The 17,246-nt window shown below is 38.3% G+C and overlaps 3 protein-coding genes and 1 non-coding gene across 6 annotated transcripts; 1 reads left to right on the top strand and 3 right to left on the bottom strand.

Moving 5' to 3' along the window:
• Positions 1 to 5,554: 5,554 nt before the first annotated feature.
• LOC122761057 (GTPase IMAP family member 9) lies at positions 5,555 to 9,531 on the bottom strand. 3 transcript variants are annotated; one of them, XM_044016295.1, is made up of 3 exons: positions 9,398 to 9,531; positions 7,436 to 8,206; positions 5,555 to 5,933 (listed from the first exon to the last, which is right to left on the bottom strand). In XM_044016295.1, exons 1-3 carry the CDS (start codon positions 9,426 to 9,428, stop codon positions 5,929 to 5,931), a joined length of 807 nt encoding a protein of 268 aa, XP_043872230.1. In that variant the 5' UTR covers positions 9,429 to 9,531; the 3' UTR covers positions 5,555 to 5,928. The 3 variants fall into 3 exon arrangements, with proteins under 3 accessions (XP_043872230.1, XP_043872228.1, XP_043872229.1); XM_044016294.1 differs by having other exon boundaries at positions 5,873 to 5,933; positions 7,421 to 8,206; XM_044016293.1 differs by having other exon boundaries at positions 5,555 to 8,206.
• Positions 9,532 to 10,479: 948 nt separating this feature from the next.
• chmp4c (charged multivesicular body protein 4C) lies at positions 10,480 to 13,177 on the bottom strand. Its single transcript, XM_044016276.1, has 5 exons — positions 12,805 to 13,177; positions 12,052 to 12,229; positions 11,497 to 11,605; positions 11,214 to 11,331; positions 10,480 to 11,004 (listed from the first exon to the last, which is right to left on the bottom strand). Exons 1-5 carry the CDS (start codon positions 13,013 to 13,015, stop codon positions 10,943 to 10,945), a joined length of 678 nt encoding a protein of 225 aa, XP_043872211.1. The 5' UTR covers positions 13,016 to 13,177; the 3' UTR covers positions 10,480 to 10,942.
• Positions 13,178 to 13,543: 366 nt separating this feature from the next.
• Positions 13,544 to 16,442, top strand: zfand1 (zinc finger, AN1-type domain 1). Its single transcript, XM_044016275.1, has 8 exons — positions 13,544 to 13,666; positions 14,055 to 14,097; positions 14,497 to 14,536; positions 14,668 to 14,804; positions 15,150 to 15,241; positions 15,384 to 15,502; positions 15,599 to 15,754; positions 16,202 to 16,442. Exons 1-8 carry the CDS (start codon positions 13,612 to 13,614, stop codon positions 16,376 to 16,378), a joined length of 819 nt encoding a protein of 272 aa, XP_043872210.1. The 5' UTR covers positions 13,544 to 13,611; the 3' UTR covers positions 16,379 to 16,442.
• Positions 16,443 to 16,583: 141 nt separating this feature from the next.
• Positions 16,584 to 16,656, bottom strand: trnar-ccg. The gene has a single exon. It is a non-coding gene; the product is annotated as a tRNA-Arg (tRNA).
• Between the last annotated feature and the right edge of the window lie 590 nt (positions 16,657 to 17,246).

Here is a 17,246-nt window from a genome sequence, read left to right as displayed (position 1 = left end):
CATAGTATAGTATGTCGTCCAAAATCACCAAAAAAAGACATAGTATAGTATGTTGTCCAAAATCACCAAAAAAAGTCATAGTACAGTATGTTGTCCAAAATCCCCTTAAAAAGTCATAGTATAGTATGTCGTCCAAAATCAGTCAAAAAAGTCGTAGTATAGTATGTCGACCAAAATCAGTCAAAAAAGTACTATACTATGATTTTTTTTGACTGATTTTGGACGACATATTATATTGCCAGTTCATATTTGGACATTTTGGACACAAACATAATCCTGTGCTGCTACAAGTAAATAATTCTTCAGTTTATCTATTTTAAACAAATACAACTCAACTCACTAAGTGCTTATACTTTTATTGTCCATCTTTGGTGACGCTAAGGTGCGTAAGTGAAATAATATTAAGAAAAAAAATGAGTGTTCAACCAATTCGCTTTTAAGTCTAACTGTGAAATGCACTCCATTCTCTACAGAAACAGTCTCATGACAGTAAACAACTGTGACATTTTACACACAATGTTTGAAATGAATCATCTATGTTTATACTTTTAAGATAAGAACTACAAGTGGATCCTTTCAGCAGCTTGATGAAGGGGAAACGTTCGTCCAGCAGGTGGAAGCATTTCAATGAGAGCATGAACATTGATTAATTTCAGGTGGAGCTGCTCCTGCACAAAGCGACACTGATGTGAAGGCCATGGTATACTTTCCGTGACTTGGTACATCCCACTGTTCTCCCCTGTGTCGATATATTTGGAATGTTCCACTTTGTGTTTATCAGTCGGAGCTTTTTCTTCCACACCGAGACAGAAGCAGGACGAGGACAGCGGAGACAAACATGTGGTCACTGCTGTCTAAATGATCCACACATTTCTTAGATGTTCTGTTGACGCTCTGTTCCCACCTGCTGTTAACATCCTACCTGAGAGATCCGATCACAGGTGTTCAGATTTCACCTGCTAATGCTAATGTGATGTCACGGCTCCACATGTAAACACACACACCTTTCATTTTATTTATCTTCACATACAAATGTTGTTGTTTTCTGAAAGACAAAGAATCCAGGAAATGTTAATGTTATTATTTTCTCCATTAACCGAGTATTTGTTTGGGCCAGAAAATGTTTGAAAAATGTTGATCAGTCTTTCTCAAACCTGGTAATGATGATTCTCAAATGTATTTTTTATCCACAAACCAAAGAATATTCAGTTTTAATTATTTCTTTGTTGCTATTGGTGTTTCAGTCTTCACTTTGGCTGTGGAACCTTAAACTTTCAAGTATAAAGGAATTAAACCAGCAACATGAGGACTGAAAGGTAGCTCTCTAACCAGCTGAGCTAACTGTCCACACTCCTCTGCAGGTTTTCTCAGACCAATTCACTCTCTGTGTTGAACATTGTGCTTAAAAAGTTGCTTCATCCAAGATTGGAACCCCTGACCTCAAGAACTCTAGTCTTTGACTAAACCATGTGAGCTATTTGTTCTCATGTTGAATCTCTTAAATGTTGCACGTCTTTCAATAACAGATATATACCCAAAAACACCAAAAAAACATTGCACTAATAAAGTATTTAAGAATGTCTGTGCAAGACACTGGGCTACATGGTTGATGTCGTGGTTAGTGTTCTTGCCTTTGAAACAAGAAGATCTGGGTTCGAGACCCAGTTAGAACAAGGACCTTTCTGTATGGAGTTTTTCATGTACACATACAAAATGGTAGCTGACATTGTAGTAAAGTTAGAAAATGCTGCCACCTGCTGAATCTACTTTTCCCCTTCATCTTTTAAAAGCTGCAGAAAGGATCCAGTTTTAGCCCAAGCCAGTGGTTAAATTCCATACTTTTTCTATACATCTTTTTTTGTGTGCTCAAACAAGTTTGTTCATTTATGAAACGTGCAAATCGCCAAGATGGATGTCAAATTCAAAATAGCCAACTTCTTGTTGAATTAAGGCCATGGTCTCAATAGACTTTTTTTGTTCACCTTGGGCTGTGACATGTTTCCATTATGTTTTGTGATACTGAGTGCAACTTAGTTTCTGCCTTGTCCTACGGCGTTTCACCTTTGCGGGCGCAACTGAGCCATTTTGCATGACTTTTTACAGAGTCTGATTGGACTCTGACACAAATTTGATTTGCATGTCTGTTTAATCTGTTTTCACCAATGTTCTCACCTCAAAAATGCAATCATTTCATCATTTCAGCTTTATTGTCACCTATCCAATTTGAAAAACAGCAATTAAACACATAATATAACAAATTAAAGAGTGAACATGACCAGGCTCTAGACTGAAAGGAGATCAAAATATATACATTTATTTGGACCAAACAGACTAAACAAAGCAGTATCTGTTCAAAATAAAACTATAATAAAACATTTTCATCACAAGCATTATTTAATCAAACAACCAAAAAAACGACATGTTGCAGGGCCACAAACAGCAGTTCATTCAGTTCATGAATATTTTAAGAGTAACTTATATGTTGGACAAGGACAAGTTGACACTTGAGGAGAAAAAGGGTCAAATCACCTTTGGAAAACAACACAGCATGAAGGCAGTTATATTGGGTTTCAGGAAGGAAACAGAATATTCTTGTTTTGTCGTCTCTTTGTCAGTTCAGTCTCTTCTGCTGCTGTTAACATCCCATCACTGACAACAATGCCCAGTGACATTAAACCCAACATGGTTTGACCTACATCTCCACTTGTGATTGTAAATGATCATTCAGTTTTTTGTTTACTTTTTTAAAATCAACTAAAACTGAATCTAAAATAAAAAATGTATACCGTGTGAGCAATAGGTCTCCTGCTTCATGTTTCTGTGTTGACTGTCAACTCACGTCAGTATTTACCCTCACACTGAGTCAAACAGTCATAGTGCATCAACAATATTTGATGTGTTTTACTCTCTAATGGATATAAATACATTCACAAAAAACACACAGATCATCAGTATTACTACAATAAAAACACTTTTTAGTCAGCTGTCTTAAATACTGGCACTGAGGAGTCTTGCTTATTTTCTCTCCCAACATCCTGATATTAGTATTGGCCAGCAGGTGGCGCAGTGGGTCTAAATTCAATTGTTAGCAGTGAGAAGTGACAAAGGACAAAAGAGTGAAGGCAAATATTTCTAGATTTCCTTGGTCTGTGAACCCAGTGTCTTAGTTTTCACTATGATTAAAAGAAGAATAAAGCAGAGGCACCTATATATGTGACCTGATCTGTGTGAAGCAGGGACACTCCTTATACACCCTCATACACACTGACCCTCAAGCTGGTTTGTGGCCCAACAAGATGCATGATCATGGTAAACTAATAACTACAGAACATAACCACAGTTATTGTGCTTTTCCTTAACCTTGAACTTTAAGGTTGGTAAAAAAAAACACCCCTACCTTCTTTTAAATCACATTTGTACTAATTTTTTAGGGTGGCCAAGTCAGCTGCTAATTAGTTTTTTGTTGTGTTTTGTTTTGCTACTTCCTGTTACATACTTTGAGACATTGTGAATAAAGGTGCTACAATGAATCTCATATTCATTGTTAACATTATCATTGACCTGGGTTTTCCTTTTTAAGGAATCACTCAGTGAAGTAAAGCGGTCTATCTAAAAATAGTCTACGCCTCCTCATTCTACGTTAGAGTGTTTGTCGAGAGCAGCTGACTTATTCCTTTTCAGGAAAAATCAGTCTTCTTGAAAAACAGCTACATTCAGCACAGCAGGCTGCCGACAAAAGACTACAAAATGTAATTTAAGCGGTTTCAAATATAGCATGACGATTACAAAGAGCTGGAGCAAAGGCTGCCAGGGTCAGCAGACTACACTAGCTGTTTGATTATTTAAACAGGCAAAGAATTCACATAATTATGTTGGAGCTCAGATTAGGTATGAGTCACAACATACCGAATTCCCTGTATCTATCAGTAACAACATTCAAATTCCGTAAATCTTCTTAAACCTCACATTTAATGACCTTTTAAAGACTTTCCAGATTCAGTTCCCAAAAATCAAGGACCAAATACAACACAGATCGAGGTTAAGAATATTAAACTGTGCTGTCTCTTATCTTCTCAGTGGGAGGCGTGCAGTTTGAACAGTAGGCGGAGCAGCGAGGCCACGTGCCAATGACGCACGCTGTACTGCCAGGATATATCAGTGATATGTCTTTTTTTTCTCCAAAATGTGTTGGAATTGTTTTACAGAACGACTGGCATTAAATTAACAAGCCACGGAATCGGTTGTTCACAAGACACAACGTCATCAAATTCACATAGTCTTCCCTGGTCTTTCACCGCAATGAAAATGCTCACAACAAAAGGTCTGTGGGAACCATTTAGTTCCAAGGAAAGCATTCCTGGTATTTAAAGTCCCTGGAAATATGCGGCGGAAATGCATCTTTAAAGAGCTGAGAGACATCATGAGACGCAAGCAGGGGCACAGTTACTTATTAAAAACACAACTTCAAGCACTTCAAGGCCTTGATTTCTTCTCAAATTCTGTGTCTCACAATGATTTGGGAAACCAGCATGTTCTTCAAGAGTGCATGCACTTTAACGAGCAGAAACAATATTAAAAATAAAGCTGCACAACACTGATCTACTGTTTCCTTCAAACATCAGACTCCGTTCTTTAGGCTCATCTCCTCTGTGCCGTCTGGAAACCTGTCATGTTTTATCGGCTGCCCTCTGTCCACCCTGGAACACATCTCCTCATCCTGCTGCCTCAGGAGAACCAGGGCCATCACAGAAGACCCCTCACACCCTGCTCACCCCTTGTTTGACCTGTTGCCCTCTAGAAGAAGTTACAGGTCAATAAAATCCCGCACCAGCAGGCTGACAAACAGCTTCTTTCCCTGGGCCATAAGGACTGCAAATACCCACAGACACACACACCCCCAAATAGACTGACATAACCGAACAATAACCCAAACTACCTCATCCTGAACTCTTGCACCTTTTATTGCACACTCTTTATGCATATCCATTGCACCCTCAGTATTTATATTTTAGATTTATTGTACTACACCTCAGTTCTTTACATTCATCGCACTTTAAGTATTGTTTTATTCATAGCATTTTTTATAGTATTTTAACTTGTTCACTTCAGCATTTGTCTCTGTTTTTAGTGCCTTTTTCATGTTTTTGTCTGTGTTGTTTTATCTTGTTTACTTTTTGTCTGTGCTGCGCACAGTGGCTCTGTGGGAGCACCCCCCCATCTCATTGTAACCCCCCAGTACAATGACAATAAAGGTGAATCTGTTTGTCCACTTATAACAGCTGTCATTGTACTGTACTTTTTAAGCCACATTTCACCACAATTCAAACTGAATTAAGACAAGTGAGTGCATCTGTTGCAAAGGCCACGGTGGAGCATCTGCACATCCATTCAAATATCACAAGTTTAAAGCAGCAACTGCTTAGTAACTACACACATATCGAGTCATGAGAATTGCACCATCAGAAAAGCATTTACAGTTTGGTCACAACAAATGGGAATTATCTTAAACGTAATTGCCTCTATTGTCATCGGCAGTATATTATCGAGTGATTGCTATTTATAAGTGCAGTTCAGCCAATTTAGGAGTCAACAGTGAATAAGGAGTGTGTACATACTTTACATACTGCGTTTAAGATACATACAATGCTAATCTCTCCCATCCCACCATACAACCTCTCAAAAACACTAAAACAAACCAACAAACAAACCACCACACATAATGGTAAAAGTATAATTCTGACTACAATGACTACAACACACAGTAACGTGTGATTTTCAACCAAAAAATAAATAAATGACATGGGTTGTAATTTTTTCAGTTGATTTACCCTTTCTTGTCTTGGAAAATAAGCACCTTTGCTGGCGGTACAAAGAGACAGCGGCACTGTTAGTGGTGGTTTACAGGCTCCATCAGCAAAGATTGTCTGGTTAATCTAGAATTGGACAAAAGCGGATCATTAGATTCATCAGTTAAAACACTGTGGTATCACTTATAGTGCAGCAAGATTAGAAAGGGAAAATATTCGTGAAGTTGATGATTAAAGATGATTAAAAAGTGTCAGTAATGTACTAATACTAGTCACACTCGTACCACTAAGCACAAAAAATGTGCTGTTTAAAAGCAAGATATAAAAATATTAGACATTATTATATATTCTACTTTCATTGATCTTTTTTCCACCTACATATTGTTAAGATGTTAACCATTTAAATGCCAGGTTTTTGTCATGATGCCACCATGTTTTTAAAATAAAACAAAACAAAACAAAACAGAAAATATGAATTATTTTCAATATACTACGTGCAAAGTAGATTTTTATGTGTTGAATTATTACAGCCTGGGATATGTCAATGATTAGCAGCAACACTTGTGACTTGTGGAAATCGCGAGATCTTGCCAGATTTCCTCAGTCAAATGTGTCCAAAATGACGCCCTCTTGTGGAGAGCAGTACAAATTATCACTTCCCAAATTGACAACCATATATAATAAAGTGCATGTCATGTATTTTGCTTCAATGGAAGTTAAAACTGCAATTTGAACGGGTTTCATTCATTATTCATTTTTTGTGATTAACGGCATGAGTGTAACACTTATTTATCCACAGTGTATTTTAGCCTTACTGAGGAGCTGAACAGGAAATAGCGAGATCTTGCCAAAATTCATGCCATATACATGAACATAGCCAAAATTATCAAAGGACGAAGAAAGACAAGTGTGTTAAAATGCGCACAACAGTCCCTAAGGGTTAAAGAAGGCAGCAAAAGTATCACTTTAGACTTAAGAGGCCTACAATACATAATATAATTTTACTTCCTTAAAGCAGTTAAAGTCAACATTAAACTCCACGTTTAGCTAAACATTAATATGTCTCAAAAATGATGATTTTTAATCTTTTTTGAAGATGATATAAGACAGTGTTGTTTTCACATTTTTTGCTGCTTCTGAGAGCCTCACATGATCTGCTGTTGCAGATTTAATGTCACGTATTGTCAGTTAAAACAGGATGTTCTTTAGAGAGATGAAGCCACACTGATGAGAAACTGATTTCTTAAGAAAGATGTAATAGTGGGGTTTTTGTTTACTAAAGCAAGATTAGACTGCCATGACTCCAGGAAGTTAAAATCTGGTGTTATTTTTCTTATTACATCTGAAACATTATATCCTGCTGAGTGAAAATATACACTAACCAGAGCTGGGTCACTTTTTGGTTGTGTCGACAGTCTAGGTGTTAAAACTGATTTGATTTTTATCAAACTGACTGCAAACTTGTATTCTGGCAAATTACAAAGAAGCCTACATCAGTTTCATTAGGTTCTACCCAGCAGGGTCTGCTGAGCCAGGTGCAACATGTAGTCATAAAATCCCCTATACTTATTCAGTCTGATTTTTGGCCTTGTCTTAAACAAATTAATCCGAACCTTCACATCACTCACTGGGAAGTGGATCAACCTCCATAGCTTTGGATAAACTCAGTGCAGAGCTCTGTTTGGGTCTCGCCCCCAGCTGCTGTACATCTCTGGCTGTGTTTTGGTTGTCCTCCACAGGTTTCTTCTCGTTCTTCATCTCCCCCGGGTTGTAGTAGCCCCCTTCTTCTGCTACCATCTTCTCCACCTTCTCCAGCAATTGTCCTACCTGTGGATGCTCTTCGAATATGCTGTTATTTATGACAAAGTACCTCCGCTTGCACTTTTCCAGCACCCACTGCAGGTCCTTGCCTTCCCTGCGGATGTATCTCTCTATTGAAATGGTTCTCAACAACTCCGCCCAAGTGAAAACAACAATCGTATGCTTCCACACGTGTTCCCCGAAAAGGCTCACATGCTCCTCGAGGCGAGCCCGATCCACATCTGTGAACATACCCACAGGAATGACCAGCAGGAAGGCGTGTGGTCCAGGAGGGGAAAGTGACGCTCCTCTCACTAGCTCTCCTTTATAAGAGGGGGGTGTATCCTGTGCAGAGAACCACCCAGGAGTATCCACAACAATCACCTGGCGCCCCTGCACCTCAGTCTGCCTCTTCACACAGAACTCAGCTGCTCGCTCTAAGTGAAACTCCTCTCGGCCTATAATAGTGTTGGCTGTCAAGCTCTTTCCTGGCCACCTCCAGCCCAGCGTCACCAGGCGAACTTCAGGGAGGTGATTAGCTGCCCGTGCTGCAGCTGCTTTCTTTTTTGCCTCCTCTTCTGTTCCAGTGACATCTCCAGCTGTGGAAGTGAAAATAATCAGTGTTGGGTTGGATGAGACAGAGTCAAAGCATTTACAGTACAGTAAGATCACACATTTTAGTTTTTTTACAGAGTTGTTTTTAATACAGGTTTCATGTGTATATAGTTCTTTATTAAAGATACAAATTCGGTGTTACTGTTGAACTGTAATACTCTATAAGATGGAGGGAAAAAATAAGTGGCATATTTCTACTTCAGTATTAATCGTTCTCTGCTAATCGTCACAAGAAAATGTTGTACTTTTGACTACAAAAGTAGTTGTCCAATATTTTATCATAAACATATAATGAATGGGGTCCACACGGTGATGTAGTGGTTAGCACTTTCGCCTTGCAGCGAGAAGACCCGGGTTCGAGCCCCGGTTGGAACAAGGGCCTTTCTGCATGGAGTTTGCATGTTCTCCCCGTGTGTGCGTGGGTTCTCCGGCTTCCTCCCACAGTCCAAAAACATGCAATGTGGGGATTAGGTAAATTGGACACTCTAAATTGACCGTAGGAGTGAGTGTGAGAGTGAATGGTTGTTTGTCTCTAGTTGTGTGTGGCCCTGCGATGGACTGGCGAACTGTGCAGGGTGTGCCCCGCCTATCGCCCGATGTAGCTGAGATTGGCACAGCACCCCCCGCGACCCTCTGGTGGAGGATAAAGCGGTTAGATGATGACTGACTGACTGACATATAATGAATGCAGGCCTATATATGAACATAGAAATCACAGCAGATGTAGAAATAATATACACTGTATTCATATTAATTACTGAAAGAAATATTTTACTATTTTATACATGGAATACCAATATATATCACAGTAAAGGTGAGATAATATGCCAGTATGTATAATATTCACACATATTACATTTCCTTAAGGTTAACACGGTAACTTTACAGACTGAGATGAGACAACCAGTTTACTACTGTATAACCTGCCGCCATTACTGACGGTCTTAAGACTCGATTAATAACAACGTAACAGCGTCATAAACGCAAACTAAGTTTTTTCTCACAACTTCTGACGTTTATTAGTCCGTGTAAAACGTGCCATAGTCCGGTTTAGCCCGGAAACCGTCTACTTGCTAACTTCGCGCTAAGTTTAATAGCCGAGAAAATTAGCCATTTATTGAATATCTTCAAATTTAGCAGCAAACACAAAAAAGTGGACATTATTATTGACTTACTTGTTGTCTGGTGAGGTCTACCCGCGTCCATGTCGTGTTTTATCGCAGATATTAGTCTGTTACAAGCGTTATTTGCGGTCTTTTGGGCGGATACGTCAGTTTACCGGAGGACTTCCTAGTTAGTAATAAGCAACAAGCTAACTGGAGTCTGGAATACTGATGCTTTCCGTTAGTTTCTTTCAAAATAATGCACACCAAACCGGATGTAGGCCAGCTACATTGCTGTATCAAAATGCGTATGCGCTCCGACGTCTCCACAACCCTCGAGCACTTGAAAAGAATGGAGAAGCAAAGCGAGGCGAATGCTATAGATGAGAGGGATGACTAAAGGAAAAAAAAAACAAAAACAAAACAAAAAAAAAAACCGAAACGGGCTATCACACCATCCAAGGTGTTAGTTAACCTGATGAACTGACCTCTATTGACTGGATCATTTTGGGACTTTTGGGACGTTGAACATGCCAGGCAACAAGTCGAGACCGTCACTCACGACGGAATATTATGGACACATATACAGACATACATGGAGTCTGATTGACTGTCTAGAGCTAGACTGTATCTCTGAGTGCTACCTGATGCTGAAACATGTTTTTGTCAAAATGTCATAAGAAAAAGAAAAATTATGTATTGTACGATGAAAACATGTATTATGTGGGTAATGGGGGCGGGACTAGATAAGCTTTTGCTTCTCCAGCTTTCCCTTTCGGTTATGTGTATTGTGTGAACTACACTAAGATGATGTGTGATGATGAGTGATCTAACTGACATGACCGAAATAAACATATAAATATCTTTTTTTAAAAAGTGTTTCCAATTGGTGCTTTTCAATCGGATTAGTGTGACAACGCCAGTTTCCAAATTGAGCAATTAAAATAAAGATGAAATAATAAATTAAGAATTAATCTAATAGATTACTTTTAATTAAACAAATGTATGACAAATTACTCTACTCTTTCTAAAATACATGTGAGTCCATAGATTATTTTCTTCTGGGATTGAAAAGGGAACCAATAGGGAACATAAAAAAATTAATAATGCAATGACAATTTGTGTAGTCACAAACAATTGAATGACAACACATATTAGATAGAAGAGATAGTTTATTGTTGAAAAGTGAGAGGCAGAATATTTACAAACTGTATGCAACGTGTCAGCTTATTTACATGGGTCAGAAAAATAAATGAAGCATTTTTGCTCCATGTGTTGAAAACAACGGTCCTCTTGGTACCATCATGAGGTTTCCATTGATCTTCATATTAGTTAAGAATTAAAAATGAACAGAAAAAGAAGCAGTTGAGGAAAAAGCATTTGTAATTGCAGTTTGTCAATTCCTACAAGTAAAACTTTAAATTTCTTGATAAATATAACCTGTAAAATGCATTATACAGTTAAAATATATTCAAAAATATAATGCTCTTCATTTTCCCTTAAAAATTTTTATCAAAAGATAATATAAATCCTTCAGAAAGAATAAAAAAAAACAAACAAAAAAAACAAAACAATGACATAACGTCAGCGTCACTTTCAGTAAGTGGCTTCATATTTTTATGTTCCCCACGATGCCAGCATGCGCATGTCGTCATCATCTTCAACCCTTTTCTTTGTTGCTGTAAGAAAAAAAACAATAGGGGGTTAATCTGAAAAACAAAGCCGACAGGCCAATTTGTACATTTAATCGTTTTATTTTTTGTTTGTTTGTATTTAATCACAATTCGTTTGCTGACTTTAAATGTATTCTCGTAAATTTTATTCCCTAAAACCAAAGCCTTTATTTTACGTCCTCCATTGTTTACGGTCTTTGGAGTGTTGCACTTACTTGCGCGCTGAGTGGGCCGTGTCGAAGGCAGTTTGATGGTGGGAGCGCTGGGTAAATCACTCATTGTCTCTTCAAGCGCCTCCTGTTCCAGCTCAGCCAGTTCAGCCATAAGCTCATCCTGTCAAAAAAAAACAACACAAAAACAAACACAGCATTTGAGTGTTTGGCAAGACACATTCATGGAGCAAGAATTTGATTAGTAGCATCTTAAATCTTGTGTTGCGTCAAAAAAAAAAGAGAAATGAGAAAAAGGAGCTTTGACAAAGTATGAAAAGTTATGAACCTCATCAAACATCTCGCCAGAAGGTCGGGAAATGGCATCGCTGATCTCCTGAGCCAGGTCCTGCTGCTCTGTGATATCCAGCATCAGATCATCGATCTTACCAAGGTCCCTGAAAAGGAGAAGAGAAAGATTCAGGTCAAGACAAACAAACTATAAATCAAATTTAAACTTGACTTTAAAACTAAAGTGTGTATTTAAGAGAAACTATTTTCCTTTACTCAAAGTCAGTTGTCATTAAGGGAAAACTTTGACTTTTTATTGTGACGTTAGCAATTAAATATATAAATTTAAAATGCTTTAATTATCTTTTTGTAGTGGTTTTACTAAGTTAGTCCAGAAGGATTCAAAATGTTGGCTTATTAAAACCAAGAAGTGACCATGCATGTAGTCAGCTGGAGACAGACAATATAGGTTTCGCACACACATATATATGAACATATATGAAAATAATTATTAGATCAGATACTCCTTATTTGATTTAGTTGTTACACGTTGTGGAGTTGTGCTATATGTTATGGGTTTTTTCTTTTACAGCATGTACCACCGGGTTCTTACGTGCTCTCATGGATCCTCTTCATAGCCTTGGCTGCAACGCCCATGTTCTTCAGGACCTCTGTGTTGGTGTGCGAGTTCTCCAGAGCTTCCCTCTGAAACTCAATGGTGGAGAGTGTGCCATCGATCTGGGTGAGCTGCTGCTCCAAGCGCTTCTTCCTCTTCAGTGCCTGCAGAGCAGCTGATACACACACAGATTGGAGGAGATTGTGAGATGTGATTGTTTCACACCATTGCCGCAGCTAAGAGAATTGTTGGGTGTTCACCAACACAACAGGTACAACATAGTTCCACCCATGGAAATTATTTTTAGACTGATGATTCAAAGAGCAATGCACTTGTGGGTTTTTAACATGAAAACAGTAACACACTGTGGGTTCAAGCACAGGCCATTTTTCCCCACTCGATACTGAATTCAAACAGACTGAAGGACAGATTTGATTGTCCCAAATGAAAAACGTGTTCCATTAACATTTAATATATGAGGATAAAATGCAACACCAAATGTAATATTTGTTTTTCACAATTACAACCAAATGTTGGTGTTTTATTGCAGTTACCATTCCTACTGTTTGATTACTGTCACATTAATGTTCAAAACTGTTCTTCTATGTTCTCATTTTACGAGTTTAATTGAATATTTGGATTGAAAAAAGAGTTACATTCACATTTAGGCCTTGTGAACAATCACAGCCTGTGGTCCTATAGTACTTTCAGAATGTGTGTGTCTTTAGTTTGAGAAGAGGACAAACATACCCCTCTTGTTTTTTGTGCCGTGCTTCTTGGCTACCATTAATTCCTGCTCTATCCTCTTCTCCAGGTAGTCCTGCTTCTTCGTCAGCATTTCTTCCGTCTCTCGCAGTTTGTGGATGGCCTCCTGAGCTGTCGGTGCTCCCCGATGGTGCTTCGACTTGGAGGAGCTCGAAGAACTCGAGCTGCCCTTGAACAATTTCGAGATTTTGCTCATGTTTGCTGCTTCTGGGATTTAAAACTGAAATAAAGTAGCGCAGGTAAATGAGCACAAGTTTCCTCGTCGACGCTCTGCCTCTGTTTGTACAGGCGGGCGTGTGCAAAGAGCGGAATTTCCTGCTGGACTGCTTTGAGGCATCAATTCAAACCAGTCATTGAATGCACCTTTCACCACACCTTTCATTTGAATGACACAGCGACACCTGACGCCATCCACGTCTCGTTTCACCACGTGACGTTTTTTCCAAATTAAATAAGCTATTATTTTGTTGCCAAGGTTTGGACAGGAAGTTGTTGTGGCCGGAGCCAAGGACCTTATTTTGAAGGCCAGAGTGAAGGGGAAGCGTTAAAAAGTTACATCCGCTGTTCTGTTAATTATTATTAGCAATTGTAATCCAATTCGCAATATATTCAGGCATAAAAACACAAGTAATTTACTTAAAGTAAGTTACAAAAAGGAAACGGGCAAGGTATGTGTGTCTGTGTGTGTGTGTGTGTGTATATATATAAGTAAGTAAGTCATAGTCACGTGATTCGACTGCTCAGGTCAGAGTTCATGTTGACATCCGCAGACTCGCTACTCTCTGCTAACAAATGGCTGAATTAGACGTCGGGAAACACTGTCGGATCGATTCGTGTAATCTGAAAGGTGTGTTTCAACTTAATCTGAGTCATAATGAATAACTTCACTCAGTGGTGTTGCTCTAGCAATGGAGCTAGCGTCTGTTTAGCGTTAGTTAGACTATCGACTAGCTCGGTTAGCATCGTTTTCCAGCAGTGTTTGGTTTATTATGACAGCATCTCCTGTAAAAACTACATTAGTCGGTGAAAATTCGGACTGACCTTTTAAATAAGCAGGTAGCTGTGTACGTTTGGTTATAACCTACAAATAAAGTGTAATAGCCACAGTTAGCTTCACTGCACCGCAGCTACAGTGGAGCCCAGACCACAGTCCACTATCATGATCTTCATCATTAACAGTTATTATTTATTTACACTGTTTTTAAATGTGAATTTGTTCTCCCCATCTCTGACAGATTTTCTTCCATTTGTTTGTGATTCATGCAGTGGTGTTTTCTGGTAAGATATCCTCATGTCCTAGTGTAAGACATTAACAGAAGTAGTAAATGTTCATAGCATTCATGTGAAAAGTAATAATACTAGAATAGAATATCTAACCTGCTTTTGTTATTTTGATTTTGGATAAACAAAAAAAGTGAGGTCTGATTTATTTATCAATTATCAATCAGTAAAATATTGTCATGATGGTGCAGTCAGCGTGTGAATGCACTTGTTAGGTTTACAAAACAATTGGATGTGCACTGGTGATGACTTGATCCTGAAGTCCAAGGGATAATATTATTGTTTTTTTTGTAGTTTGTAGACTTCCTTTAAATAGAATAATTAAGTACATGCTTGGCATCAGACTATACCAGGTCTGAAAGATTATGAAAGATATATAATTTTGTCTCTTTGCAGCCTTGAGCACAGAAGCAGAGAGGCCCACTCGTGTCCAGAGGTAGGATGTTCTGTGACTGTGCATGACCTGCACCTCATGTCTTTTTTCGATTAGATTGGGAGCAGCGCTGTCTTCTTCTGTCCTGATACTAAGATATTAGCTGTGTTGTTTTCATTCATGTGTCCTCACAGGATACTCAGAATAGAGAACAGAGGGAACCAAGGGCTGCTGGAGGCAGTACAATCTATCCTTGCTCATTTGAAGACTGCAAAGGAAAAGAACTGTTGCCAGTAATATGTCCGCAGTGTGAAAAACATTTTTGTTTGGCGTAAGTTGACAGTTTTCTCTTTAGGTAACCTTTTTATGAAGCCTACCTGTTGAACTCCTGTTGGAGGGGCTGCTGTAGTGTCATCATTATCTACAATATAGTTATCTACAGCATTAAACCTCAATTACCTATCTTTTAACCAGAAACAATTGAAAATCTCTTTTGACTGTCCCTGAATAATTTTTTTGCATTTTTTTTGCAAGTCTAACTTTCACAGCTCTACATCATCAAAATACCCATTATATTACTACACATGATATACCGCACCTTAGGATTTACCTTCATACTTACCTACTACTTAATACTATTGAAAGTTAAGTGGGTTTTTTTGTTCTCTACTTCCAGCCATCGTCATCAAGATGATCACAAGTGTGAGAAGTTGGAGGTCCCAAAGCCTCGAATGGCAGCTACTAAAGAGCTGGTGCAAAAGATAGTGGGTCAGTAGCACATACACTTGTAACCCTTATCTTGTCACTATTGCTGTAGCTCTGTGTAATTCCACTTTTGTCCACATGGGGTCAGTAGTAAATAAATGCTCATATCTGTGTCTATTTGCATTATTCTCTCATTGTTACTCAGAGTCAAAGGATGGATCCAAAAGCAAAGGGCGTAAAGGAGCAAAGAACAGTGCTACCGCAGCTAAGGTGGCATTAATGAAGCTGAAACTTCATGCTGCAGGAGACAAAGGACTGCCACAGGTCAAAATTTTTGCTTTATTTTAAGTGTACTGCTCTGTATTTTTCTGTTTACTGTTTTATGTAACTGACTAATTCCTCTCCTTTTTGGCTTTCCAGACAGAGAGAACCTATTTTCAGGTTTATCTCCCCAAAGAATCCAAAGACTCCAGCCAACCCATGTTCTTCAGCTCTAAATGGAGTGTGGGAAAAATGGTGGATTATGCAGCCTCTTTAGCAAGCCTTAAAAACAACAATAATGTACTGACAGCTAAGGTAAATATCAGACCAATGAGGAGTTAGTGTCAAAAATCACTTCCCCTCAACTTTCCTCACACTTTCAATTGAACTAAAAAAATTTTGTTCCACAAGACCTCAATTTACTACAATGGATTTCTCACTTTATTTTCATTTTAATGTATATGTCTACTATGTTAGTAGACATGAACTGCAGGTGTTAGTTACACTTTCCTGCCCACAGAATGTAATAGAGCTGTGTGTGCAGGAAGTTGGGTTAACCGTTGATCGTTGTTACATTTACATGTAATGATTTGTTATCCCACAGTGGCTGTGTTGCATTTGGTAATATTCAAAATATGCATGATTAAATTAGATCAGACAATTACTTTTTATTATAATAAATGTCAGTGAAGCTAAAAAAAAAAAAATCATAATTTATTTTGGATGTCTTCACAATTGCACTCTCTCTCTCTGTGTTTGCAGAAGCTTCGGTTATGCCATCCTCAGACTGGTGAGGCATTACGTATGGATGACACCCTGCTCTCACTGCTGGCTCAACCAGAAACTCCCTTGTACAATGGGGGTAATGTGATCCTGGAGTACCTGGATAATGAGTGCACATGTGTGGAAGATATTTCAAATTATATCACACAGACATGACGAATCAATGGATTTCTTTGTATTGGATTTATATCTATGTCAATAAATTCTTGTTTTGACTTTACTTTGTGGCTGTGGTTGATGTGTGTCCTACCAGTAGCATTGTGGCATAGTGCAGCATATTAATCAGAATGCTTACATACATCAATCACTGTGTTGAAAAGCGTGACTTTTGCTTTAAATGTCAAATAATTGACCAATCACACGACCCAGATGGGACTTGAACCCACAATCCCCAGCTCCGGAGGCTGATGCCTTATCCATTAGGCCACTGGGTCTCTATACTTGATCAAAAAGCTTCAATTACCTATACTAATAGTACAGAGAGATCATTTAGGCATAATTAAGTTTAGGTAAATTTCTCTCTCTGTCTTTCAACTTTGTTGCTTCTCACTTGAGATCACTGTAGCTCTTCATCTTTAATTAAATGAATCACATTCCCCATGCCTCAGTGCATAGAATGTGTATTTTGATATTTATGGTGACACAGCCGCAACAAGGCACAATATACATGTGTGCATTCTCATAGATTATGTATATACACACACACATATAAGTATATCAAATATTGTATTCCCATCCTTTTCATAAATTCTTATGTGTAGTATTTCATCTCATAGATTTTCCTCTATTTTATAATTGAATAGCTCATTGTTAGGTTTGAGTGACTGATACTGTACTACTGGTTTCTTTTTTTACTTCTTTTTTTGCTCATTCTAAACTCCCAGTCTGAGTTATGGGTGATCTTTAAACTACATGTATTTATCTACAGTATATATATATATATATATACATACATATATATATATGTGTGTGTGTACTTCTTGTTCAACACAGCCCTATCCTGGGACAGACCCGAGCAAATTTC

This window comes from Solea senegalensis, unplaced genomic scaffold, assembly GCF_019176455.1.
Source record: "Solea senegalensis isolate Sse05_10M unplaced genomic scaffold, IFAPA_SoseM_1 scf7180000014317, whole genome shotgun sequence".
Classification (NCBI taxonomy): Eukaryota; Metazoa; Chordata; class Actinopteri; order Pleuronectiformes; family Soleidae; genus Solea; species Solea senegalensis.
The sequence above is the reverse complement of the archived record's forward strand: the minus strand, read 5'-3'. Positions and strand labels throughout refer to the sequence as shown.

Coding starts and splice junctions, on each gene's coding strand:
- LOC122761057 (XM_044016293.1), bottom strand. CDS start 9,428: ATGGACGCGGGTAGACCTCACCAGACAACAA. Junction 8,207..9,397: donor TAGACCTCACCAGACAACAA/GTAAGTCAATAA, acceptor TCACTTCCACAG/CTGGAGATGTCACTGGAACA.
- chmp4c (XM_044016276.1), bottom strand. CDS start 13,015: ATGAGCAAAATCTCGAAATTGTTCAAGGGCAGCTCGAGTTCTTCGAGC. Junction 11,606..12,051: donor AAGAGGATCCATGAGAGCAC/GTAAGAACCCGG, acceptor TCTCCTTTTCAG/GGACCTTGGTAAGATCGATG. Junction 11,005..11,213: donor ACGGCCCACTCAGCGCGCAA/GTAAGTGCAACA, acceptor TTTTTCTTACAG/CAACAAAGAAAAGGGTTGAA.
- zfand1 (XM_044016275.1), top strand. CDS start 13,612: ATGGCTGAATTAGACGTCGGGAAACACTGTCGGATCGATTCGTGTAAT. Junction 14,537..14,667: donor AGGCCCACTCGTGTCCAGAG/GTAGGATGTTCT, acceptor GTGTCCTCACAG/GATACTCAGAATAGAGAACA. Junction 15,503..15,598: donor GAGACAAAGGACTGCCACAG/GTCAAAATTTTT, acceptor TTGGCTTTCCAG/ACAGAGAGAACCTATTTTCA.